The sequence below is a fragment of the Crocodylus porosus genome, unplaced genomic scaffold, assembly GCF_001723895.1.
Source record: "Crocodylus porosus isolate Cpor-Errol unplaced genomic scaffold, CroPor_comp1, whole genome shotgun sequence".
Taxonomy (NCBI): domain Eukaryota; kingdom Metazoa; phylum Chordata; order Crocodylia; family Crocodylidae; genus Crocodylus; species Crocodylus porosus.
Window position 1 is genome coordinate 228,980,285 of NW_017728886.1, and position 27,928 is coordinate 229,008,212.

The 27,928-nt window shown below is 41.4% G+C and overlaps 1 protein-coding gene across 1 annotated transcript in view; it reads right to left on the reverse strand.

Moving 5' to 3' along the window:
* Nucleotides 1-2,428: 2,428 nt before the first annotated feature.
* TRIQK (triple QxxK/R motif containing) overlaps nucleotides 2,429-27,928 on the reverse strand; it is a 94,426-nt gene continuing 68,926 nt past the window's right edge. Inside the window, exons 3-4 of the mRNA XM_019550459.1 lie at nucleotides 26,485-26,570; nucleotides 2,429-8,005 (exon numbers count right to left, since the gene is read on the reverse strand). Of these exons, the coding sequence (XP_019406004.1) occupies nucleotides 7,892-8,005; nucleotides 26,485-26,570 (200 nt within the window). The 3' untranslated portion in view covers nucleotides 2,429-7,891. The remainder of the gene's footprint in view (nucleotides 8,006-26,484; nucleotides 26,571-27,928) is intronic.

A 27,928-nucleotide genomic window follows, 5' to 3' on the forward strand; every position in this document is an offset into this window, starting at 1 on the left:
AGAGGCACGTGTGCACTCAGGTGGATGCACCCCTGGAGTCTAGAAGAGCTCCAGAGGCCATGTGCGTGCTTCATGTTCCCAAACATGTCTGCTGCCACTTCCTCATGGAGGGGTTAATTTATACACCTGTTGTGACCTCATCATTACATTCCCACCAGAAGCAGACCAATGCTTCCAAATGACATCAGACTCACCAGGTAAGAGGACTAGTCACATGACCTGCAAGGGTGGGAACCTGAGAAAAAAGGAGCAGGTTCCCTCTCTCTTCAGAATTTGTACCTGCAGGCACCACGGTAACACAGGATGGGGGTTTGGCTGCTGCCTTACAGCAGTGAGGAAGACTGGGGGGAGGGGAGTGTGATTTCCCCACAGGCAGCACCAGAATGAGGAGAGGGTGAAAGCAGAGATTATGGCTATCCTTACCTACATGTACCCTAATTTATGGTGTGTGTAAATCACGTAAATCCACAATCTAAATGTGTATTATGCAGTACCTAGGCAAATTCATCTAACAAGTTGCTACATTCTCTTCTTTTCCTCCAGTTTGCTTTGGCCTATAAAAAGCTCATTGGTGAGTTAGGGCGTTGTGGTATGGTATCAGAAATAACTCCTCTCTTTCAACAGAATATTGAACAGTAGGATTATGACATTGTCCCTAAATGATTTTGGAAACTAGAAGTAAAGTGATTATTATCACTATTTGAATTACAGAATCATAGAAAATTAGGGTTGGAAGGGACCTCATTGATGAGCAAGGACCTCAAAGCAGGACTATTCCCACGTAGAACATGTACCTGGGTCTTAAAAATCTCTGATGATGGAGATTCCACAACCTCTTTAGGTAACCTGTTCCAGTGTTTTACTACCTTCCTCATGGGAAAGTTTTTCCTAATATGTAACTTAAACTTCCCTTGCTGCAACTTGAGACCATTGCTCCTTTTTCTGTCATCTGCCATCACTGAGAAAAGTTTAGCTCTGTCCTCTTTTGAACCCCCCTTCAGGTAGTTGAAGGATGCTGTTAAATCCCCTCTCAGTCTTCTCTTTTCCAGACTAAATAAGCCCAGTTCCCTCAGCTTCCCCTCACATATGTTCCCCAGCCCCCTATTTTCATTCCCCTCTGCTGCCCTCTCCTACCCTATTTTGTTTGTCCTCTTCAATTTGTCTATATCCTTTGTGTAGTTGGGGGCCCAAAACTGTGCACAGTACACCAAATGTGGCCTCAACAGTGCTGAATACAGGGGCATAATCTTTCCCCTCAATCCGCTGGCAATGCTCCTACTAATGCAGGCCAGTAAGCTGTCTGCCTTCTTCACAACAAGGGCACACTGTAGGCTCATATTCAGCATACTGTCCACTGTAACTCCCAGATCCTTTTCTGCAGAGCTGCTGCTTAGCCGGTCAGTTCCCAGCCTGTACTGGTACTGTTCCATTCTAAGTGCAGGACTTTGCACTTTTCCTTACTGTACCTCATGAGATTTCTTTTGGTCCAATCCTCCAATCTGTCAAGGTCTCTCTGAATCCTAGCTCTACCCTCCAGCATATCTACTATTCCCCCCAGCTGGCTGTCATCTGCACACTTGCTGGGGGTGCACTCTATGCCATCTTCCTGGTCACTGATGAAGATATTGAACAAAACTGGTCCCATACCGGCTTGTGGAGCACTCCAGTTGATAACAGCTGCCAAACATCCATTGATTACTACCCTTCCAGCCTGACCAGTCAGCCAGCTTTCTATTCACCTTACAGTCCATTCATCCAACCCATAACCTCTTAGCTTGCTTGCAAGCTCTTGTTTCTCTTTCACAGAGGGATTGTGACAGCAGCAAGTTCTCACAAATACTGGGTCATTTATGACTGAGCAAGGGACAGCATGTCTGCTCTATTTCCCTCAGAGTAGACTAGGGCATAAATTGTAGCTCAGAGTCACCACGCATTTCCTAGTGACCCTTACTCTAGAGGGAAATAATCTTCTACTGATTTACATCAGTAGTAAGTTAGTTTCCCATCAATAATCACTCAGGTGGGTCAATCATTCACACTATCCCATTCCTAAAGTCATTCCTAAGGGGCCATGCCTAATCCTGCCACCCCAACAGAACTAAAAACATTGGTTGAACACTTTTCAATGACCCATGCAAGATTTTTATGTCAGTCGTTGTTCTTTTCACTAGCCTCCCTCCACCTAACTCCATTTATGCTCTTAAATTCTCACATTGTCTCCAAATTTAGCTAAAGCTCTAGTTCTTGACTTTGCACCTCACTTTCTCCAATCTCCACAAGATCCAGACTCCACATTTGGCCCACCTCTATAATGGCTCTCAACACACAATCTTTTAGAAGAGTTTGGAGTATGATTTGAACTTTGTTGCTTGGGCTTTACTCCACATTTTGAAGGATTTAGGAAGAAAAAGACATGGCGCCAAGTAACTGTTTGAATGTTTTTTATTGTTTATTTTAAGCTTTACATGCAAAACCAGTGTAACAATTATATTTCCAGAAATTATAAAATATATCACTGAATCACTATCCATGCAAAGGGAACCTTTGACATGAACTAGCTTTCACAATTATCAGTTATTTGATTGGTCCCAATATTTATAGTTCACCATTACAACTGCCAAAACTGGCAACCACCAAGATTGTTGTCTCAATTAGGGACAGTAAACAGATTGTCCCATTTTTAATGAAAAACTCTAAAATGTAATACTTCACAGTTTAACATGTTTATTCATCTAAACGAGTTAAAAAATAATGGTGTGACATCTGTTTGAGAGACACTGGTACCTAGCATTTTGGCTGTCTCCCCACCAATTTGGTTGCCATTAGGAATAAAAAAGAGAGTAGAGGATGCTGTCAATTAAATCCATTGACAAACTATCAAAATTCATTTTGTGTTCTTGAAAATGTGTGCCCCATATATAGCACAGTAATTTAAAGCAAACTATATAGTAGGATGAAGGGGAAAAACATTGTACTGCAAAAAAAAAGATCTAGTCTGTTGTTTCTCTCTCTCTTCCCCTTATTGAGGGTGTCAACACACTGAATGTTGTTATGAGCATAAGAATACCCATGATCTTTGCCAGTTTATTCATCTCAGATTCATTTCTCAAAGTACAAGCAAAATCTTTTAGAAAGCTGTTTCAGTGTACATTTCTGCTATCATACTGATGTGCCATATTGTTATTTCCTTGACCACAATCATCATAATAATTGTACTAGCTTAAGTAAAATTATAAATGCCATCTGAATCCACAATATTCTGCTTGTTCGCATTCCAAATTGGGTTATCTTGATTTCAAGCACATTCTCTTTCTGAGGACTTGCATCAGTGCACTTGACCTTGCCCATTAAGAGTTCACTTGCATCTAAGAGACACAGTTCTACTACACTGGAGCAGTACAGAGTACTGGCACACTGCTTACTTGCAAAAGGACATTCTCAATCTGCTAGCCTTAAATAAGATGAGCCCTGTGCTTAGTGCTAAATTTCACTGATAGGCTGTGGGTCTTTTAATTGGGTTTTCCCCTGCACATTTTAAATAGGACAGTTTAAATACTGTTTATTGTCAAATCTAGCCTGTGGCTACATTGACTAGTTAGGTCAATATTACTCTGAATACTCAAGCAAGTACAGAATCGCTCATATATTCTCATGTAGCTGTAACGTTTCAATATTCCAACAAATATGTTGTTGCTGGGATGTATTGGTGTAGCTATGATATATACTAGATTACATGGGTGTCTATATGGCATGCCTCAATAATCTTTAAACAAAACATCCTTCAACAAAACTTTAAATAAATCTCTTAAAAATATGTAATGCATATCTTCTCATTATAATAAAATATACTCATGGACTTCTGTGAACATATTAAAAATGTTTGCTTTGGAAAGTCTATCATATTCACTGTTCATACCATCATAACAACCACAGTGGGGTTTTGCACTTCTATAATACTCATGAAACTGTTCCCTGGTCTGCTGCTGTTTCTATTATTAGAAAAAAGGTACTTACAAAGTTTTATTGACCAAGATAATTGTTAGCATTATACCCCTCTAGAGAGAAGAATCTTCCTGGCTAGGGATGAAAAATCTTTGCCAGTCTCACTCCTATGGAGAACCTGGAGCCATCTGCTATTTTTTCCACAATGGGTCTGGTTAGTCAAGCAAGTTTCCCAAGCAGCTTCTATTAAGCTAGAACCCCAGTTGCAGTTTATATAATTACTGTTTAAGGAGAAGGCAGGACCAATAATAAAGCTTGTTCAGTGTTGGGAGATGAATACTCTGGGGTGTCACTTCCTCATGGAGTTTGGTTAATGAAGTGACCAGCACCCTTTCCATAAAACAAGCCATATGAAATGATGCTCAGAATATATTCAATCAGTGTGATTTTGGTGACAAACAAAATGGAGAAATTTTCGTTGTAAAAATAAATGACCCCTATTAAGACTGGCTAGGAGACATATGAATCCCTTTTTGTTACATTTTCAATATTTAAGGCCTAAAGTTCATTTTAATACAAGCTTAGTGCCTAGAATCACATGAACTGTTCCATATTTCACAAATATTAGTGACCTTTAATTGGTAGCACAGATCAAATGTGAATACCATGCTGTGTGGGCCAATGGTATATCCTTCCAAATGTATCTACCACTGCACTGCAGATCCCACTAATAAAAGCTCCTAAGAACTTCCAGTAAAAGGTACTCATACATACTCATTTTATGATCATTAAAATAGCCAATGAGCTACTGTTACAGAGAAAAATGGCTTAAAAAGCTGAGACTGATCCTCAGCTTAGATATATTCACCTAAGGTACTGAAAGTGATCTCCATTTAAAGGTATCAGAAGTGGATGCTGTAAATGCTCCAGAAAGGATATTGGCTGAGATAACTAGAGGTCAGATTTTGACCTCCCATTAATACAAATCAATACTGAAATCAATGGAGCCAGCATAAGAGAGGCAACACCAGAATCAGGTCCTATTCAATACACTTGGGCTTATGCAGTAAAAAAACAAGTGTCTGGTTTGACTGAAGATGGGAGCTTTTAGCTCTACATACTTGTTACAAAATTAGCATTCTCCTGTCTTTAATGAGTGTACTAACAGCATGAGTAATATTTCACACTGTATTTGCTGTGATATTTTCTTTGCATCTCCATGTACATTGGTTTGGGCCTCTGCAGGTATTCTAGCAATAGGGGACTCTCTGGTTACATGTGACTTAGTTGTTTATTTCACCTAAAAGACTCAAATACAAACAGCAGACCATGAGGGCATTGTGGACTTCAGCTCCATAAACCAATGAGTTGATTTCACTAATGAAATCGTTGATATATATAATTTGATTTCTCTAGTAACTCTCATAATACAGGGAATGTTCTAATAATTTCAAGTTACTCTTTATGTTTGAAACACCCTATTTAAAAGTTTACTGTTTCAGAACACAGTATACAAGGGAACATGTATGAATGGAATGATAATACTGCACACTTACAGTACATGTAACACAAAGTGCAGTGCAGCTATTAACTAAAGAATCCCTACAGAATCCCTAGGATTTTGTAGAAAGTGGATGTTGCTCATGCAAAACAGAAGAGAGGACAACAGTTCTATGTCATACTCCAAAGGCCAGCTTGTGATATGCCTTTCCTGACACTGAAAGAAATGCCATACATCATCAAAAGCAAGTCACTAAAAATGCAGTGTTGCAATATATTTGGCAATGTATATAAGTATTACTGGACTATACATAATGTGAATATATGAGTCGTAGGATTTTCTGACTGCAATTGGTCATAATTACGGAATGAAAAATGCTGTATTTTCTCACATACAATGCACCCTATGCACCCCAGAATAAGATAAGCACCTTGTTTTTGAAAGGCAAATGAAGAAAAAAAATCTTACCTTGTAGTAAGTAACTGAGTTGTGACAGAGGAAGCCAAGCTTATTCATTGTTTTGCTCCCTGTGGATTGTGTGCAGATGTTATCATCACTTTCTACTGGTAAGAAGCAAAAACCACTCTTACCATATTTCTCACATATAGAGTAAGCATACTCCAATTTCCAGCAGCTGGGTTTTTGGAACAAGATACATATTGTATGTAAGAAAATATGGTACATGTATGCTATTTCATTTCCATACATGTATTAGAGGTGCTGTTATATTCTACGTTTTTTAGATGGGCTGTCTGGTGTTACACAAACTCAATATGTGGAACATGACTGATAAAAAGTCTGTCCTTACCCAATCAATGTATCTTGGCACAGATACACTTTAAAATAAGTCATATTGATTTAAGTTACAAACTGGGCTTTAACTAGTGAAAATGGGACTATTAATATATTATATACTAGAATATTAATTTTAATCATTTTGCTTCCTTTTGTCTCTAAAATGACAATATCAGTCTAACTACCTTGAGCATTTCCACAATGGGTCAGTAAACATCTTACTGGGAAATAAGTTTAACCTTTAGCTCAAGACTCTTATATAAGATAAAACAGGGCTAATTTGATGACAGATTCAGGATTTCTTTAACCCCTCTAAAAGAAAATCTACCAACTCTCCTTGACCTACACCACTGAAGGTTGTAGGGGTGGTTTTTTTTTGTTTCTCTGCGTTGATTACAAGAAAATAAAAATCAGAACAAGTGAAATGCTGACCATGTTTTTCAAGAACACAGATATGACAGCCTTTTGCATCACAGGACCTATAAACAAAGACACACCACAAACCAAACAGCACAGTATAAATCCTAAATTGAACAGCCCTCTACAGGTACTTTGATCTAGCTCCTTTTTCAAGTTGTTTGCATTTATTTAGTAGAGTGATCAGAAATAAACTCTATGCTACACATTCAGAATAGTACTTTGCAAGAATGAAAGGATACTATTCCTTAGGAATATCCAAGAAAACATTTGTTAGCAGATACCACCCTTTGCACTGGTTTGATGAAAATGATTGTATAATTGGAAAACAATTTTTACCACATCCTCTTAAGAAGAGGGGCAGGCTGATATTGCGGGAGGCAGAATGGCATAATTAAAATATAATTTCTGCTTTATTTTAATAATAGAGCAATACACTAATTAAAATCAACATTGTCTGAACTTTCTATTTACACCAGCTTAGACAGCACAGGAGGCAAGGAACTCTGTTTCAGAGGCATATGTGACTGTTCAAGCTTCTGTCATCCAGGTGTCCTTTTCTTACACAGCACATGTGCACTGAACAGTTGGCAAAAGGATGAAAAAGATTATTGTAGATATACGAGTATACAGAATTTAGGATGACATAAAATAGACTCATACAGGAAATGAGAGATCACTCCTGAAAAGACTTTGACCTATGACTTTTCTGTGTTTATGACAGAAAGAGCTGGGGAGAGAGAGAATGAGAAATTGAAGATGTGCTCTCAGTATAAATCAATGAAACATGTTTTATTTGGGATCTGTGTTTTCTTTTAGATGTAATAAAAATTTAGTTCAGCTATTGGGAAATTTGGATTCATGGAATGGGTGCATGACTCTTCAGAGGTTAGCATCTACCCTTTTAGATACCAGTAATTATAACACAAAAAATGTTTTTTGACATGAAAGTTTTCATTCAGAAAAAGTAAATAATATAAATCGGTCACTTTATTCAAGTATACCATTCAGTAATCATACTGTAGGGCTTTTGTGCTTCCTGATAACCAAAAAAGCTTGGTTTCACCAGTTTTTTTCCTATTTTGCAGGTTCAGAACATCACAGGGGCTGAGATATTGCAAAGTAGCATTGTGTAGTAAGCCATACCATTTCCTACAGCTGTGTTGTCTCACTGTGTGGTTCCGCGTAGTATTGTTCAAGGTAGATGTTTTTTCCCCAAAGAGAACACTGCATCTGCTAGTTTTCATCTGGATCCAAATCAAGGTCAACTTCATTGGAAAGGTTAAGATAAAAGAAAGCGTAGAAAGCCAACAGAAATACCAATACAGCTACAAGGACAAGGGCAACTTCCTGTACAAATGAGAAAATGTAAAAATGATATAATATTAGAGACGTCATCATTTCAGATATATCAGGAATAAATGTTATTTTCCTTTTAAATAAATCTCAAAGAAGTCTCATCAGATGATATTGTTTGCACAGCCAGATGGCATTTTAAAGAACCCTCTTTTACTGCCACCAGTCTGACATGTCATCAAGTATTAGTAACTTCCATGGAATGGTCAGATTTTGGTGGGTGAGATGCATCCTTTAGGCAATAAATGCAAAATTCAGGAAAATAGGTCTTAATGAAAATTTGAACCATGAATTTAGATGGTGCTTGGCTATTTGCACCTTTTATTTCAATGAGATTGCTTTTTAGCAATATACTTTTAAATTATTAATAAGACACATACTGTACAGAAAAAAATCTGTGAGAAATGATATTCCCAATTCTTAATCCGTCATAGGTCTGATCTGCAAGATCCCTCAATACAACATAAAATTTTTCCACATTCCTTACGTAATCCTGGCAGAAAGCAGGAGTTTGCACTAGACACTTCAGAAGATCCCAACCTTCTGCAGCTTCCTTGTTTAACATAAACAAGTCTTTTGGAGGCTTAAAATTTAACAAATGCTTTGGTAGCAAATGCTTTCCCCAATATACAATTGCCTCTTAGGCTCTAAATACACATTATATTTGATGTAGTCTTGACTGTCCCAGGTTTTGACCCAGCTCAAAACAAGAGGGGTACAGTTACATGCACAAGTAACCTTTCAAAGTTGCATTGCTGCTGCTCTGCCAGTAGGTGGCCAGTGACAGCACACAGTCTGATCAGCTTGTTAGGAAATGACCTTGCAGAAGCACACCACAATGTTTGGGGGGAACAAAGCACTAGCAGATCTTACCCCACATACTTCAGGAGACCTGAAACAGGATAGGGGTCTTGTATGTTTGTAAGATCCTGGGTCAAATGCAACCTCTATTTACAGCCACCTATTCTGTTTTAGGGCCAGAATCTCTTTCTTGGCTTGGACTTTGAATCTCAAATGTGTTAAATCAAAGCACAGCCATCTACTTTATAATACTACCTGTTTAAATATAAAATGCTTGGCTTCCAAAGAAAATATTATGTAATAAAGAGTTGGATTTTTTCAGTTTCCTGGAAAATAGAACTAAGGCCCCCACTACAAGTTACATCTATTACACAATTACCTGGTTAACTGTACAATTAATTTAGACTGGCTATATGTGCAAATTAACTATGGCACCTTAAAAAGTCCAACTAGCTTTAAAGTTACTGCTAGAAAATACATAACAACTTTACAGATGGTTTCTATCCAGCTTTAATTTGTACACACGGCCTGTGCCTCTGTGGCTGGGAGACCACAGTTGTTGCCATTTCCCAGGTGTGGGGATGGCCTGTGGCTGCTGGGGCTAGGAGTTCCCTCAGCTGCCGGACTCTCAGGTGCAGGAGATGTCTATTTACATAGTGATCCCAGGCTCCCTCTGTACTGGCAATAAGGCATGATAGGATTTGATGCTGGATCTCACAGTCATGCCTCCTACTATACACATGTGGCATGGCAGGGGGTCTGATTGTGTGGATCATGCATTAGATCCCATCACACCTTTACCTGCACATGTAGAGAGGCCCATAATCTCCTACATTATGCACTGTTGACTATAATTTTCTCAGGCAGTGAAATATGGAGTACTGTTTTAAATACTGTGCTGCATGTGCCCAACATAAAAGGAAATTGTTACTACTACTGTTGATAATACATATTACTTCATTACCTATTATTATAATTTATTATTAAAATCATATATTGGGGCTCCTAAAAATTGACCAACCCAACTCCATCTCTCTAAATTTAAAAAACAACTTTTCCCACAGGCCCATCTGCAATCTGCACAAACACCTAAAAGGGCAGAAGGACAAACTGAAGAATGAAGCAGGTATATACTGAAGCTAATCTGTACAAGAAAAACTAACAGGGTGTTAGATAAATACTGTCAGTGAAAGAGATACACTAGGCAGGAGCACAATGGGTAGGCCACTGGACTAGACTCAGATCATGGTGCTGACCCTATCCTTGTGAATCACTAACTGAGCTTACAAACCCGAAAGAGTTAAAACTCTTGTGCTAGCTCCATTTTAAAGTCTGGCCCATAACCTGGCATACTTCTATAGAACAGCTGCATTCTGGCATTGTTCTATAGAGCAGCACTTCATTTGCATTTACATGAATGCATTTTATATTTTATCAGAATGTTGGATCAATAATTCAACATATGCCATCTAATAAACTTTGAAATATTACTGCTTATTGGCGTATGCTCTATATGAATTGCTGTTCTATAGGAACCTTGGCTTTTTGGATGACTTAAATTTCGAAGTATTTTTATATTTTTTAACAAATGTTCACATTGCTTCTATTAATTCACTTGTGCTTTTTGCTATAGACTGACTATAATTTTTTCATTAAATTATACCATTACTTGAACCTTATCATCTTGATTTTAAATTATTTGATAAAAAAGAGAATTACATCTAATTCATTAATATATAAGATGAAAGAGATTTTTGCTTTGTTGAAGTTGCAACACGTCAGTATCTCAAAAGGGCATGGCAGCATCAGACAGGTTTCATTTATTTCCTTGTATCCACAGCTGTGCTCCCAGACCCATCTGGCCACACAGCTACTAATCTTAAGAGGATGTAATAAACAAGTGACACACAACTGCAAGCTCCATCTGCTCGGGAAAGTGGACAACAAAACCATACAATACAGTCAACCGTTCACTGTGACACAGAAAGAAAATGCACTCTAGTATTAAAGTTTTTGTCTTGTTTGGATGCAATACTTTCCACACTGTTACAGTTGACCCTTCTTCTCCATTTTCCCCCAACCTCCCTTAAAAACTTCTTTGAGTTTCATAAACCAACTTTTTGAAAATGTTTATGCTGAAACTGTATTGCCTGGGAACTTTGTATCAGAAGATCTAGATTATACCTCTAGGTCTCCAATGACTTGCACAACTTTAGGTTAATGTACCTACCTTACCTGTGCCTTATTTTTATCTTATATGAAGGAACAATATTATTTCTTTTCTAACAGGGTATTAAAACATGGGTGGAAGGCTAATGTTTCTTAAGCATTAAGAGTGCTTACAGTTCAAGTCTCTCATAGGAAGGAATTGACTTGAAGCTTGAGAATGTTACAAGTTTAATTTTTAGTTACTGAAAATTATAGCTTCCTTTGTTAAGCAATGAATTGAGGACACATGGTTTGCAATTAGGCATATGTAATCTCCTATTGTCTCAGAACTGTACCAGGTTTATGAACTTTACAGCTTATGAACTTCACAAATAAAACTGCTTTACCATGAAATATAGGACTCAAAAACCTATGAAGCTGCTATACTTTTTTGCAACAAAAATAAACTATGTTTGTATATTTGTTATCTATCTAAGCAGATAGCTCCCTCTCTCTCTTTTGCTCTCTCTATATATTTGCCTTTGCCATTTGTCTTCTAGACCAAGCATAAAAGTAAAATGTAAAAATACACTATTTGGCAAATCTAGTTCCTGCTCCTATGATCCATCCCTCTCCAAATTTGTTTTATTCAGAGGATTTCACTATGAATAATTAACTCTCATAGAAAAAAGAGTCCTATAGAAATAAACTGAAAATGATCATCAGGTTTTGAATAATTTTCTGAATTTCTATGTTTTTAGAACAATTTTCATAGAACACTACTGAATTCACCTCTATTAAGTTCCTTAGATCTTTTTTGTAGTGATAACAAACTTAATTGATTATTGTATACACAAGACTTTATACTTCTCTCATTTTTGCCAATTTTACAGGTAAAAGATAAAATAATAATAAAAACAAAGAATAAATGATAACACAAAGCTCTCCATTACCCTATATTGGACTTATTACTGTTATCAATTATCAAAATTACTGGTTGCCTAGATACTAGTGATGATGATCTGGTTACGTCTACCTTAAGCATACAAAATATGGCACTGACAATTAATACGTATACTTGGAATTTAAAAGGCTTAAGGAAACTGTTGGCAAAACTGACTAGGAACATAAATGTATTGCAGGGAGTATTAACAAAAGCTGGAATTGTTCAAAGATATCCTACTAGATGCTCAAAAATCCACAATTTTATAGACGTGGAAAAAAAAGTTCCAGTGGGCAAGAAGCCATCCTGATTAAGAGAAGATGTGCAAGATCTGATAACACAGAGGAAAATGATAGATCAAGGAAGAAAATGTCAAGTAAACAATGAACAAAAACTGCAAGTTAAGAGAGGTAGACATTGTTAAAGGAAACCAAAGTAACCAATGGATGATCAATGGACAAGACATTTAAAAAAAATTAAAAACTACTAGGAACAAGAAAACCATAGGTTGCGTATAGATTAGATGTAAAACTGTAAAGAGTGATCTACAAAAGGCAGAAAGGTTCAACAGCTATTTTTGTTCCGTATTTAGAATGAAGCAAGAAATTTCCATTTCCTATGATGTTGTTGCTAGAATAGAAAGTTTACCATTGGTAACAAAGAAAGATGTAAGTCAGCAACCACTAAAATTAAACACTTTTATTCAAAAAGCCTAGCTAACTTACACCTGAATAAAAAACTAACAAGTTCTCTGAATCTTGAATAGAAATATTAAAAACTAGAACTGGAAGAGACCTGATGCACAATTAAATCCAGTCTGCTACTATTACAGACAATCACATCATAAAATCTCATTCATTAATTCATCATGCTCTATCTTACAACTAGATAGAGGTTTTGTTCCCACTGAACTTGCTGGAATGCTGTGCAAGAACCCCACTAATTAGTTAAGCCTTCTAATTTCTAGCCCAAATTTGAACAGTTTATCCACATTTGTTTTTGTGCCAAGATGGTCCTTTGGCTTAAATAACTCTTCTCCCTCTCTATTTACCACTTACCGTAGTTATAGGAAGCAGTCATCTTTCCTCTCAGCCTTTATTATGCTAAATAAGCAAATCTCTTTTAATCCCTCATAAAACAGGCTGTTTACTGTCCAGATCATCCTACTAGCCCTTCTCTTCATTGCTCCTGTTTGAACTCATCTTCCTTGAATATTTGTCACCAGAATTGCCCAGAACATCCCAAATAAGGGTTGATGAGTATACTTTGCAGAATGGCATTAATACTTCCCTACCTTTACTCAAAATTATTCACTTTTCCTTTTTCACAGTAGTAGCTCACAGTCATTTTAGGGTCAATTAATATCCCCAGATCTTTCCCTTCCTTTGTTGTTGCCAAACGATAAGCCCCCAGCTTATGTTAGAAATTCTTGTTCTTAGTTCCCAATTGCATGAACTTGTACTTCATACCATTACATTTCAACCCCCTTCCATTATGCCAGTCTTAATGTCTTCCTGTCTGGTATTTTGAACCTTCACTGTAATAAAAATGTCTGCCCACTCTGCATCACGAACAAATGTCACTACTATTAACTAATGTTAATATTGAAGAACTGCAGATGTTTTTCTAATATGTAAAAAATATGAAAGGGATGTCCCAGGAAACAAGAGACCAGCTAGATTGATGCTGATCCAGGTAAACAGTTAATTTAATTTAGGACTCTATCAACAAAGAATAAAAGGCTAAAAATAATAGAAAAAACATTTAAAGCTGTGTCTATGTCCAAATCTCCGAATCTTTTCAAATCTCTCCAAATCGATTTGGAGGGTTCCAATTTGATTCGCAGAGATTAATGGGTCTCCTGATTCAATTCAAATTAGGAGATTTGGCCCCTGAATAGGGCCGAATCTCCACCGAATCAAAACAGAGACCGAAGCTTCACACAGCTATCATGGTTTCCAGTTATCATGGTTTCTCAGAAGGTAGGTCTCATCAAACAAATCTGTTATCATTGCTGACAGGATTACTGATCTGGTTGATAAAGGCAACTGTGCTGATATTGAACACTTCAAGGCATTTGACTTAGTAGCACATGACATTTTAATTAAAAAGTTTGCATTATTCAAAATTAACAGGGCCTATGTCAGATGGGTTAAAAACAGACTCACTGACAGTTCTCAAAATGTAGTAGTTAACAGGGAAATATCAAACAGAGATGCAGTTTCTAGTGGAGATGATAGGGGCTGATTCTTAGGCCAATAGTATTTAATATTTTTTACCGGTGATCAAGATGATATAATATTTTTACTGGTAAAGTTTGCAGACTTAAAGATCAGAAGAATAGCAAAAGGTGAGGTAAGGTTTCAAAGGCATCTGTATAGCTTTATTAAAAGGCCATCATTCAATAGGATGAACTTTATTGTATCTAAATGCTAGATAATACTTTTAGGAAAAATAAATGTAGATAATACTTACAGAATGGGAAACCTGAAAAGCAGAGACGCAGAAAAGGAACTTACCTCCATGCGTTCCAGGGAAGTATAAAAAGACATGAGTCAAGTCAGGAAGCAGTCTTGCTTCTCTACACAGCATTGCTTAGAACATGACTAGAATACTTTGCTCAGCTCTCGTGTCCATACTTCATGAATGAATTCAAAAGAAAAGCCTAAAAAATGCCACCAGAATTGGAAAACAATCCTTGATCATTGCATATATGTCCCAAGTACACTATGAAGAGATTTTGTAGTGGGAGAAAGGTAAGGACTTTTCAGCCTTGCTGTCAAGGGTATAACAATTTCCAATGGATGGAAGGTGAACTTACTCTTGAAACAAGATGCAAGTTCCTAGCTCCAAGGGTGATTAAACACTGCAGGTTGGGTTTGCAGATAGACTTGTCATCTATGGAAGCTTTAAGGCAATGTATTTCTAACTGATGTGCTTTGATCTGGTTTTTGGGAGAATACTTTGCCTTTGGCTGGTATACATGTACATGTGGTTTGGAGGAGCTGTAACTATGTGTAGTGGTAGTTCTTTTGGGTCTTCATATCTTTGGATGAGAGTTCTCCTTCCCTCCCCCTTTTTCATGGACCCTGTGCATTTCACACAGTATACTCATAATGCTTTCGCTCAGAATATGACAATGATTGTATTTAGACAACATGTTTCAGAAAACTGTAATGGTCAGAAAAAAATCCCTTCGCTAGCATATGACATGGTTTCTGGATTTTATTGTGTTGGTTCATTTGTTTCTTTTTTATCTTCCTTTGAAGCACTGCAGATTGGCCAAAGCTGGACATGGGAGACTGACCAAGTTGGAGTAGCACTAGGACCACTGAGTCATCCTTGCAGTCTTGTTTAAAAATACTCCATCTAGCACCACTCTCAGGCCTTGCAAATGATTCAGGCATAAAAGCCAGGCATTTTGGTCCATGACTTTCTATCTGAGATTTCCTGCTTGTCCCCCTCTCAGTAAGGGATTTGGGGGAGTCCAACCCCATACTCAGGATCAAGGTCTAAATTCAGCACCTGGGACAAGAAACAAGGGTCAAGAGTGAAGAAAGGAATCAAGACACAGGCTGAGATATAGGCATCAAGGGCAAAAGTCATAACCCAAGCTAAAGGGCAGGAACAAGGAACTAAGGGTGGAAACAGATGTTGTCTGACATCTCATTTGTGCTGCCATGAATTGTTTTATTACAGTGGTAATGCTCAGCAAATAGATGGTGGTACCCTTTGTTGCACCACATGAGAGGGAAATCAGTGGTACAACAAAGGGTGGTAATAGGTTGCCGCTTTATTGTGGCAGACATCTATTGCCACTGTGGTAGAAAAGTGCACTGTCCCGCCACCTCTAGCAGGGGCTCTGGTGGCTTGAGGAGTCTGCGCTCTGCATCTGGCTGGGCAGAGAAAAACCCTGCTTTCCCTGCTTAGTCAGACCTGTCCCTGGTAATCACCAGGGATCCGGGTTTTCTGTTTCCCATGGAAAAACGGAGAAAACCATGGTTTTCCTGGTTTTATCAAAGAAAACACAGATTTTCTCTTTTAGCAGAGAAACCCATAGATTTCTCCCTTTTGTAAAGAGCTCTGCAGGCTGGTAAAGTTCCAGCCTGCAAGAGCTGTTTGCAAAAAGGGTAGGAAAGCCCCAGCCCTGCCTGGAGGGGCAGGGGAAGGCGGAGGAAGAGGGAGAAGAGCAGAGCCTGTGGCTTTTAGTCGGTCGCAAGGCTTAGGTTAGGCCCACTTTCCTTCTGCAGCCTGTGAACTGGTAAGTGGAGCTTGCAGGGGGCTGGAGGGTTGTGGGGTAGTCTGAGGTGGAAGCTGGCTGGGGGCCGAGGAAGTGGGGTAGCGTTGTGGAAAGACATAAAGTGCCTGCCTGGTGCCTCCATGTACGGCTGCCCTTAAGGGCTCCTAGGGCTGCTTTCGTTTCATGTGCCCCTGGCTGGGCACTCCGGCTGCAAGCGGGGAGGTGTTGGGGAAATACCCAGCTGGGAAGTGCCCAGCTGGCTCCACGTCTCCCTGCTCACAGCCAGTGCGCCCAGTATGGGGCATGTGAAACCGAAGTGGCTTGGGCAGCCCTTAAGGGAAGCCGCACATGGAGGTGCTGGCTGGGAGGGGAGAGATGTGGAGCTGTCTGGGCACTCCATATTGTTCACTCTCGGGGGCAGGGGGGACTCACACCCCCAGATCTCTGTGAGGGGCAGGTTACGGGCTCAAGCTGCCACCCTGCTTCCCTCCCATGGGTCCACTGTAGCCCTGCAGACATGACCCAGCTCAGCTGGAAACAGTGGGGCTGCACCAGGATCCCCTTGCACCCCTGCTGTCCTGGCATCACGCCTCCTGCACCTGCCACAAAGTGGCAGAGCCCTGTGCTGCTTTCCTCAGTGCAGCCCCATGTGCAGGAGGCGCATCACCAAGGCCGAGGTGAGCAGCCGCTATGAGATCCCTGCGCGGTTCCTCTGTCCCCAGCCACGCTGAGTCGCAAGGAGGGAAGCAGGACAGCAGATTGCCATTAAAGGCTCCCCACAGCTTTGCCAGCAGCAGATTGCCACCCTGCTCCCTTCCCCATGAACCGGCACGGCTGGAGACAGGAGTCACATGGGGATCTCATAGCGTTTGCTCACTGCGCTGCCCCGGTGATGTGCCTCCTGCACATGGGGCTGCACTGAGAGAAGTGGCGCAGGGCTCCACCACTCAAATCAGTGGCAGGTGCAGGAGGCACACTGCCAGGACAGCAGCAGGGGCCAGGAGAGCCCTATGTGGCCCCGCTCCATGCCAGGTCGTGTCTGTGGGGCTACAGTGGTCCTGTGGGACAGAAGCAGGGTGGGAGCTCGAGCCCACAGTCTGCTCCCCACACACATCGGGGGGCATGGGTCCCCCTTGCCCCCAGGAATGTGCATGGCTGCCGGGAGCCAGCCTCGCCTGTGCCCAAGCCGGCAGCTGGCAACAGTGGAGGAGCTAGGTCTGTGTTCCTGCAGCAGCTACCTTTTGTTGGGGGCAGGGAGCTATTGACCTGGATCCCTGGCCCCATAGTCCTGGCAACTGGGGGTCCCCTCCAGCAGGGCAAGGGCACAGGGGCTGTGGGTGGGAGCAAAGGGGCACAAGCAGGGCTGGGGAGGCTGTGGGGGAAAGTGAGGGGCACCAGCAGAGGTGTGGGGGGCCTTTAATTTTAATCATGGATTTTGGGGGTTTTATCAGAGAATTCACAATTTTTTAGCATGGAAAACCAAGCTCCCTGGTGATCGCTGAGGACAGGTCTGGCTGAGTAGGGAAAGCAGGGAGATCACATCGTCCCATGTTTCATGCCATCAAGCATGGGACAAGAGGCAACACATGTTGCACCCAATGAAGTGGAACAGCTGTGCTGCAACATGTCATGGCACAGATGATCCCATTCATTTGGTATTTTTAGCCTACAGTCTCAAGACCTTAGACTAACAACCTTGTTACACCTTATGCTATGAGCTGGACAAATGTTAATTGGCTTAGTGGAGCAATCACACTTTAAGGTAAAAAACCACCTCTGGTTACCTTTCACCTGTACAACTGTGACTTGTTACTAGAGGCTTGGTGAGCAGGGGCAGGATTAGGAGCTAGAGGGAGGACCAGTTTGCTGCTCTTGTAGGGCAAAGTGAGCACTGCAGTCCTGGAGCACTCAGTGACCATGGTGCCTCCCACCGCTGCCTGGACCTCTGCTTGAGCTCTGAGGGCCCCAATCCTTTTTTTCCCCTGAGTTCACCCACTGAGCCACCTGTGCCCAGGCTGCCAGTTTGCTGGGTGCCACCTGAGCTCTGAAAAGGTTCAGACCCCTTGGAGCTCCCAGGACTTAGACACATGCTTCAGTGGGGCCATGCTGACTCAGGGCAGAGCTCAGTGGCTGCAATGTGGCAGACTGAGGCTGGCTCCCACCGACCCTGCACTCTGCTGGGCTTTGCAGGGACCAGTTTCCAGCTCCCCCCACCTGGCTCATCCAGCACAGCTGAGGTTGGTAGGCACCAGAAGTCCTGGGCAGGGGTAGCAGGTGGGTGACTCTGGGCATGGAAACTGGGGCACAGCCCAGCTTGTCTGGACTGGGGCTGCACAGAGGAGGTGGAAGGCTGCACTGCTCACAGCCACCTCCCTAGCTCAGTGGGGTGGAAAGACTCATCCCTGTACCACCCCCTCCCCCCAGCTGTTCCCAGACTGCTGGGCCTGAGCAGAGTGAGCTTGCTTCATGGCCATGGTGCTGGTTCTGCCTGGCAGGAGCAGAGCCAGTCCTGCCCCCGGCTCCTAGTCCTGGTCTGGTAACTTGCCAGATTTAGACTACATCATCTTGGGATGCTGGAGGACTTCAACTTGGGCAGAATAGCTGTGGAGTGGCCACACCTTAACAGAACAGGAGCAAAATTAGGTGGACCAGAGATAATCCTGCCCTGAAGTAGCATAAATTTAGGCCAAATAATGAGTGCTTTTACAGTTAAAAGGTGTTAATGTGCAGCTGATCCAGAAGAGCTCCAGAAACCACCTAAAATTACCATATAACAAAGCCCTAAGGTCCAAGCCTTGAAGTTGCAACTGTACACTTCAGTCCTGACCAGGCAGAGGACAACTGCAGGTTCTGTACCTGAGCTACTGCTCCCACATCCAATGATTACCACATCCCAGCAGAGACAGCTTATTTATCTGGTGAATGCTCATAGGACTCAACTGTGGAGAACTCTGGCCCAGACTAACTGCTACTATAACCCATTCATGCTGACACTCTTTGCTGCTGTCATTTGCCATTTTCCTTCCTTCACAGGTTCCATACCGTTTTTGCCACTGCCACCAGCGTTACATGAACGTGCTGGTCCAGTAGTACAGTGAGACGAAATTCCAGAAACAAAGTCAATGGCAAGTCCTTACCTAATGTCTTTCTTATTGAAACAGTTCATTAGTAGATCCCTTTCTGCTGCTAACACATAGAGATTCCTCCTCTTACCGAAGGAAGAAATACACAACCTTTAACTTCCTCTCAGAAGTATTTCATAAGGCAAAGGTCCTTCCTTTTCAGGTGGTCCTTTAGGGGCTTTCTACATGTTGCACACATTAACCTGGCTAACACAATGTGACTCTCTTACAATGTTTGATTTTAGAAGAAATTAAAAGACCAAGTATTGCACAATGAAAACAGCGTGGTCACCCTAGTTGAACTAACTTTTGATATTTATTAGTCCTTGGTTGTTTCTCTGACATTATCAACGTGGATAAAATCACTCATTGGGGAAATTAAAAGTACTAAATGGCAATGACTGAAAGAAACTTTGTTACTTTAAATCTTATATTAAAATGACAAAGCAATCAAACTTTGACAAGATAAGCTAATTAGTATGCCAACAATGAAATGTAAGGCACCTCCAGGGAATGTTCTGAAAAATTTTGTGTAATTTACAAGGGCTTTATGCTTTATTTTTACCAAGCAAATACTGAAAGCTTTCTGCATGAAATACACCTGTGGTGGAACTCCATTAACTTCATGGACAGCTTTGCTGTTACATTGTCCTCTCTACTTCCTTCTTCCCATGTTGTGCTCCATTTCTTTCTTTATTTGCTCTTTTCTCTTCTCATATGTGTAAACTGTAAAGTCCTTAGGGCAGGGACTTTTTTTGTTATATAACTGAAAAGTGTTTAGAGCAGGTCCTCTACATCTATGGCAATACAACTTACTATGCTAATTAAATGAGGGTTAAACCACAGATAGATTTGTCCCTGCAGCAGGGGCTGGTATACAGGGGCTGGTACACAAACTGGGGGCACTGGCAGGAAATGCACCCGGCAGGGTCTGGGTGAGCCATGCTTCCCCGGAGAAACAGAGAAGAGCTCTGAGGGGAAAAGTGCCTGGTGGGTTCCAAGAAAGCCACATTTCCCCAGCATGCTGGAGAAGAGCTCTGTGAGGGAAAGTGCCCAGCAGGGTCTGGGTGTGCTGAGCTTCCCCGGCATGCCAGTGAAGAGACCCTTCAGGACACTGGAGCAGCATGCTGGCTCCAGGGCTGGGGGAACATGTGCCCCCCAGGAGCTGGCGCTGACTGGCCCAGGAGAAAGCCCAGGCTTTTTAAAGGGTGACGCTGAGAGAAGCATGGCATCTGGCACCTGGCATCTTCAGGAGCAAAGGTGGTGCAGCAGGACTGGGAGGAAGACCTGAAGCATCACAGACGCAGCCAGCCAAGTCCTTATGGGATGCCAGGATCCAGCAACCATGAGTGACTGACCCACCTGATGCGTCCAGTGAGATAATTGGTGCCAGACAGCAGGGTAGTGGTGGGTGGCCCCACAAGCTGGAGTGCAGAGGATACACAGAGGGAGTTCCCCAGGAGAGGGACAACCAAGCCCAGTGGAGAAGAGGGCAAAAGCAGACCACCAGGGTTAGGTTCAAGGAACCCCTGAATTAACCCAGACAAAGGAGGGATTTGTCTGAAGGACTGAGTAAATAGTCCCCAGGTTCAAACCAGCTGAAGGGAGCTGAGCTGAACCTTCGAATCTGGAGGCTCAGGGTTTTCTTTATAGCCTTCTGGAGTACTTACCATAAGCAAGGTGGGTGAGAGCTCGTTTTTTTGTTTTTATTTAGTACTCCTGAGTGAGGGCTAGACCACAGGGGAAAGGAAGATCCCCTGTGCATTTGAGTTACAGCTTATTGGTCCTAATCTATACACCTGGACCCTATAAACCGTTTAGTTAAGAATCCTGGGGACCAGCGGATAGAGATTTCACCATGCAAGACCTATCAATCCAGGGAGAAACACCAAACGCAGACCCTCACGAGAGAAAAGTCAGAGGCTGTAACAAGGGGAGGGGAAGAAAGGGGAGAAGAAAGACAAGCACAGATTAGAACAGAATATCTGAACTTGAAGGAAGAGACCTATCTCAAGGACAGGGACAGCAAGCAATTGTGGGACAAGTAACCAAATTGAGTCAGGGAGGAATAGAGATTCAGTGATTCCACATACTGTCAACAGAACTTTACGACTCATCACCTGAGAGGCAAGGGGAAGGGTGTAGCAGTGGTGGAGCCCTGCGGAAGACCGGTTTCTTGTCAGGCGGATCAACTCACATGATACCATCTATCTTCCCAAAGATTATCATAACAAAAAGGTGCAGCAGACAAGAGGGATGGAAGATGAGGCAGAGGTACTGGTGATCATAACTGGACACAGGGATGCAAGGGGACACACCCACCCACAGTCCCTATCGTATTTCTGTTATTTTGCAGTATCAAGTAAATAAAATACAGTAAAATACATGTAAGAATGGCAATAATCCTGCATATGTCCAGGACTATCTACCATGTTGTCTGCTGACTGTCTGCTATATTGGCAATTACCTTGTAATTTAGTATATTAGTTATTTTTAATACAAACTATGGGACTGATCCCACCCTCACTGAAGTCAATGGCAAGCCAGGCCCATATTTTCAACAAATAGAACCCTATTATTAAGACAGACAAACTGTTACTGATAACAATTCGCTAATAAAAACACTTTATTAATGCAGAGGTAAGGTTGCCTGGTGATGCCTCAAGGCCTTCTAGCATGCAGGCTGCAATTTTACAGAGTTCAGTTGACAAACATCATCTGGGATGGTTTAGACATGAATAATCCTGCCTTGAGCAGGGGTTTGGAATAGATGACCTCCTGAAATCTCTTCCAAATTCTTGTTCCATGATTTCTATTCTCAGGCCTCCTGAAAATAAGATAATGAAGAGCGCAGATATCATGAATCCTAGAAGTGCACAGTTATAGTACATGCCTACCCAGAAGGTAACCTTAACTCTGGCCTCTGAAGCTGGCAATAGATAGGTTCAGTAGGGGCACTTCCACAATAAGCACCAGTGGGCATGTCCACACTAGGCATTTACTGAGGAGCTGAATAATTAGCTCTGCAGTAAAGTCTCATCATTTACAGGTGCAGCCCTATTAGGCCACAATAAACTAGTAAATGCCACCGCAGGATACTACTTGTCAACACAAGTGCTATGCTATGGTGGCATTATTTAGTGCACCAAAACACATGCAGACACTGGCAGGGCTGGCTCTGCCATGAGGGTGGTTCAATGTGAGAGCTGCCTGCAAGCTAGCCCTGCACTTGAGCACTTTCATGCTCCAGCTACCCTCTCCACATCATGTTGAGCCGGGTTGTAAAAGCCACAAACTGCTAGGCTGACCCCCAGAGCCACCCTGCCAGCTAGGGTTGCTCTGACCCAGCTCAACGTGCTGCAGTCCAGGTGCTTGTGTAAACGTAGTGCCTGGGAGCAAGAAACTCTGGAGCAGACTGTGCCGGAGTATATTCAGTTGCATTAACTGCATGTGTAGATGCACCCAGTGGGTACAGATAATTAATTTACTGTGGCGCATGTGTAGACAGTGACGCTTCACTGCAGAGCTACTTGGTCAGCTCCGCAGTCAAGTGCACATGTAGATGCACTCAAAGAGTTCAATAACCATATACATCCCAAGTTATGCAGAAAAGATGGAAGTATCTGAAAGATGTGTTAAGAATGAAGCAAGAATATCTGCCACAGCTAGTATATGTGAGCCTGACTACAGGAATACTTTTCTAAATAGTATTTAGAGATGGAAAACTTACGAGATTTAACAGCATGAAGGATGTGCACAGGGGACCCCAGGAGAGACAGGGATATAGAAGCCTTCCTTGTACCCAAGCAGTATTTGATAGCAAAGGAGGGGTTCAAATTCAGATACAAGCATATGCTGCAGCTGCATTCACTACACTAGGCATAGCTGAAATAAATGGATGAAGGATTAGCTGGAGCACCTTGGAGGAGCTGTCACTGTGAGATGAGAGGTACAATAGTACCTTAAGACCTCAGCTATGCCTCATTTCATTGCTGAGTTCTGTAAACTTGTCAGTAGCAGTGTACAGGAGTCTTATTTTATGGCAATGTCAACCATCTCATGAAAGTACTATAACATTTAGTAAGCTAGGGGCAGTTTGATCGAGTGGACTCAGTCTGAGTGCAGGCTAGACACAGGTTGTTCCCATTTGCTGTGCAGAACATAAATGCATTTGCTTTAGCAAAGAGGGAATGTTGCACTTCAGGCAAGGACAGTGTGATTCTGTTCAATCTTGACCCCTTCTCTCATCCCAGTTCAGGAGCCACAGTTAAGAAAAACTGTGGCAAATGGGACATTTGTAGGAGAATGATAAGTTAAAGAGCACAGATGGTGCCACATCCCTTCCTCCACAAGTATATCACTGAAGAGGGAAATGTCCAACTTTCCTACCCACTCAGTTCTTGTTATCAGCATTTCTGAGCAGCCAGTGAACAGGGTGAGAGGTTACAATCAGCGCATGGAGGTTCAGAGCATAGTTTAAGACCAAGGCATATACAAAAAGCCAGAACTACTAAACGATTTGGTAAAGCTTTGATTTTAGACAGGAGGGGATGGGAAGGCAGGTGGCAACAAGACATATCTTGAGAATACTGTGCTCATATTTTTGTAAATCCCAGAAGGGAGCAATGTATACTACATTATATGTTTTCCATAGGTATCAACATTTCACAACTACTGCTCTTTGGAATATCTGTATCTTTATTTTTCCTGTGTCCTTTTCAGGTAAGAATGAGGAAATAAACAGAAAAAAGAAGGTAAAAATACATTTACTTTTAAAGGAAATGTAATAAAACAAAGATAAAAATCTCCCAAATGGGATGTATAATAAAATGTCCAAATAGAGCATCACTTTTAAAAAGTCGTATCATTGAAGTAAAAAAAATTGAGTAAAATTTATCGAGAAGGAAAAACATAGAACTCAAAAGGTTAATAGCTGATCTTTTAAACAAAAAAGGCAATCTACTTTTTCTCATTAAAAACTGACACACAGCACTAACTGAGGAGATTATGTTGTGAAAACATACTGCATCGCACGGTAATGCTTGATCGAGATCAGCAATCAGGAGCAAAAAGAAAGCACTGTTTCGTGATTATAATAGCAAATTCTGGAAGACAACCAAATACATCATCTGGCAGCTCAACAGCTGTTAGAGCTTGGTAGTAATACCTTGGCATTTGCTATAAGCTATAACTTGAAAAATTGATTTCTCATCTGCCAGAAACAAGAAAATGTTCTCTTTTTAACATTTCTGAAATTTCTTTCACAAGTAGAACTAGGTTTTTGAGCCATTTTTATTGTGCATCTTTCTCAGTCTAGCTGCCAAGTTAATTTTATATTAATTTATTTTGATTCAAAAATAAATTTGGAGAAATAATACTGGACATAATTTAAATAAACAGTATATGGTTAGCCAAATTCCATCATAATAGTATGCTGGGTAGTTAATAGTATAGTACATTGTATTTGCGCTTTGCATTAATATTTACTGTCCTGACTATTCAATCAAATTAAACTTTACACATACTTCAAAGTAGGAAGTTTTCAAAATTATTTGAAGTCTAATGGCTTAATTTTCCTTGATGGTTTGTTGGTACTAGAGTCAGTCATTTCCCATGCTGAAGACACAGTAGAACAGGAAATTATTTTGGGTGGAGGGCCTCTTATCAAGTTTTGACAAGCTGTTGAGGGCCATATTGGTAGCCCCTCCCCTTATCACATACCTTGTCCCTGGTCATCATCTTGTGACCAGAAGTCCCACCTGCTAATCCCCAACCTTTGCCACTAGAAGTCCCTCCCCTTACCCCTGGAAATACTCCTTTCAGCAAGGGGTTTTGCCATCTCAGAACCAGAAAAATACCAAATTATATTCTAAAAATTGAATATCTACAACATTCATTAATTTGATTTCAAAAAATATTTTTGTCCTGATTTACATGTGTTTGTGTAGTGTACATAGAGGTGATTGCACAATAACTTAAAATGAAGTCTTACTCTTGTATATTGTGAGAGCGTGGGGGACATGGGTATAGGTTTGTGAGGAGCTGTTAATGTGTGGGTATGTGGGATGTGGGGGTGTGAGTGTAGGGTGAGGGAGCATGTGTGTGTGCATGTGGATATGTGGGGTATGGGTTTTGCAGGGGGCTGTGTGGGGGGGGAGGGTGGTTGAGGTGTGAGGGGGTGTAGGTGTGGGGGTCTGCATGTATGGCAGTGAGAGGGGGGTGTGGGTGCATGTGTATGGTGGGGTGTGTGTGTGGGACTTGCCCTATGTACACACACACACACACACACACACACACACACTGCCTCTCTCCCTCCCTCACTGCACACACACAGACACATGCACACACTCTCTCCCTCCCTCATAGCGCGTGTGCGCACACACACACACCCTCCCGCTCCTAGCTCTTGGGTACCAGCGTGGCCCCATGCTCCTGCGGTCTGGTGATGCAGCGAGGAGCAATGTGGTACTGGAGTAGCCGGCTAGTGTTCAGGGAAGCAGTGAAACGCAGACTTCTGGTTGAGGGGGCAGGAGTGGGAGGGGACTGGGGTGGCAAAGGGCTGAGCTGGCCTTGCTGGTGAGTCCTGCTGGCTTCTCCTAGGTCCTACTGCCCTGGCTCCTGTCATCTTTGACAAGCAGCCAGGAACAGATAAATATACATTTTCTAAAATTTTAGAGGCCCTGCAGGCCGGACAGAATGAAATGATGAGTCAGACCTGGCCTATGACCTATATTTTGCCCACCCCTGCAGCAGAAGGAAGTAGCATGAATAGAAGGAACTCATGCACTGAAATTTACCAAGCCTAACAATCATGACTTTAAACAACTCCTGGACCCAGTGGCAGGAGCAAAGAAGCAGCTTATGGCCTTTTTTACAGTGTAAACATCTTCAAACTGTTTCTTTTGTCTATAAAATAACTATTTTAAAAAATCCTACTTCTAAATATACAGTATTTTAATAGCACCTTTAAATGCAAGCATGATGCCTAACAAGGGCATGGACTATTTACAGTCATTTACAGTTTCAGTTATTTTAGTTATAAGAGAGTTAAGTAAAAACAATCTTCATAAATATTTCAGTTTCTGGCATTCCGCTCCGGTTTGAAGTGTCGTATACAACCTCTCTTGCAAATCAATAATCATGCAGAACATCTAAGGGGAAAAGAAATTCAACTTCTACAGAAACTTGCAGCAAGCTTTCAAAAAAGACATCTATCTACCTTTATGCCCATTGCGGTTTTCTTGGCCTCTGCTTTTAATCTTGTTGCTCGTAACATTGGTTTGGTTTTCTTATAATCTTGTTTTCCTAGGGTACAAAAAAAGATACTGTAAATTATGCACTGAAGATACAATTCTATATCTATAGTTATTTTAATTCAGTGGCAGATGTACAATTTTGAAAAAGGGCTGTCCTACAAGAATGTGGATCAATAGCAGCAATAACAGAACTTTAAAACAAACAGTAACAAACAGTTAAGGAAGCAACCTAAATCTGTTACATGAGGGAAGTACCAAAATATAAATTATAGTAGCTTTCCGATGGTATGTTATTTACCAGGCTAAGTAGCTTAGTAAATACCAGTTCAGTAAACAACAAGTAGCAAGTCTGTAGATTAAAGCTGGGTGTAAACCAGTGATTCTCAACCAGGGTGCCATAGCATACTCACTGCCTTGAGAGCCTTTCAAAGGTGCCATGAGGTGCCATGCATTGTTAATGCTGTAAAGTGTCCAAACATGATTCATAAGATAAACCCAGAGATTTCAATTAGGAATCCACAGAATTAAAAACATTCTGACCTGTTGTGGTCTGAGTTCTTTGCAACAGAAGGATTATTCTGTTATTCTTCTGTAGTCAAAAAAGAGTACAAGCTGGCATTTTTTCAGGAGTGCCTCAAGTCTAATTAAGGTGTGCCTTGAGCCAAAAGAGGGTTGCCTCAAGTTTAAAAAGGTTGCGAACCACAGGTGTAAACTGTACACTTTAAAGACTTAAATGAAGTTTGACTTAAAAAAGCAAATCAATGGACACTTTTTGCTCACCAGCTCTAATACATGTGTACTATATATAACACATAGCAGTGTAGCATGGCAGGAATGCTTTAGGATTCTGAATTCGGAACATGATTCACAAATTGCAAAACCCAGACAGTTGTGCAGGGTAGTCCAAATAAGTGCTAATAAAACCATAATACTACTTCCTACCATCTATGTCACGTGTTGCAGAAAATATGAATTTAGGTATATTTTAGAAAGATTTGAAAAAAGGTATAGTGACTACTTCTGGCAACCACCAGCCTCTAAAGCCAAGTGCCTCAGCCACTAAGTTCCCCTGAAACAGGTTCACAGGAGGGCACAAAAATCTCGAAAAATGGTTTGCACAAAGGGTTGGCAACATGTGTTAGGTTATTCTAGCCCATGGCTTATAAAAGTTGCTGGCCCAACCTCAACAGCTACTGTCTACTTAAAAATGTCATATCAAATCAAATATACTCTAGGTCAGGAGTTGCTGCATTGCTCCTTGACACAGGCTCCCCTAGCACTGAAGGCTGTGCCATGCTGAACTGCCTCACTCTCTGGGGTGGGAAAGCATAAACCAAAGAAAGAAGGAGCCCAGATACCCCAGGTGCTTCTGTAACCAGAGCAATAGGGGGAGCGATGGCCGGGGGT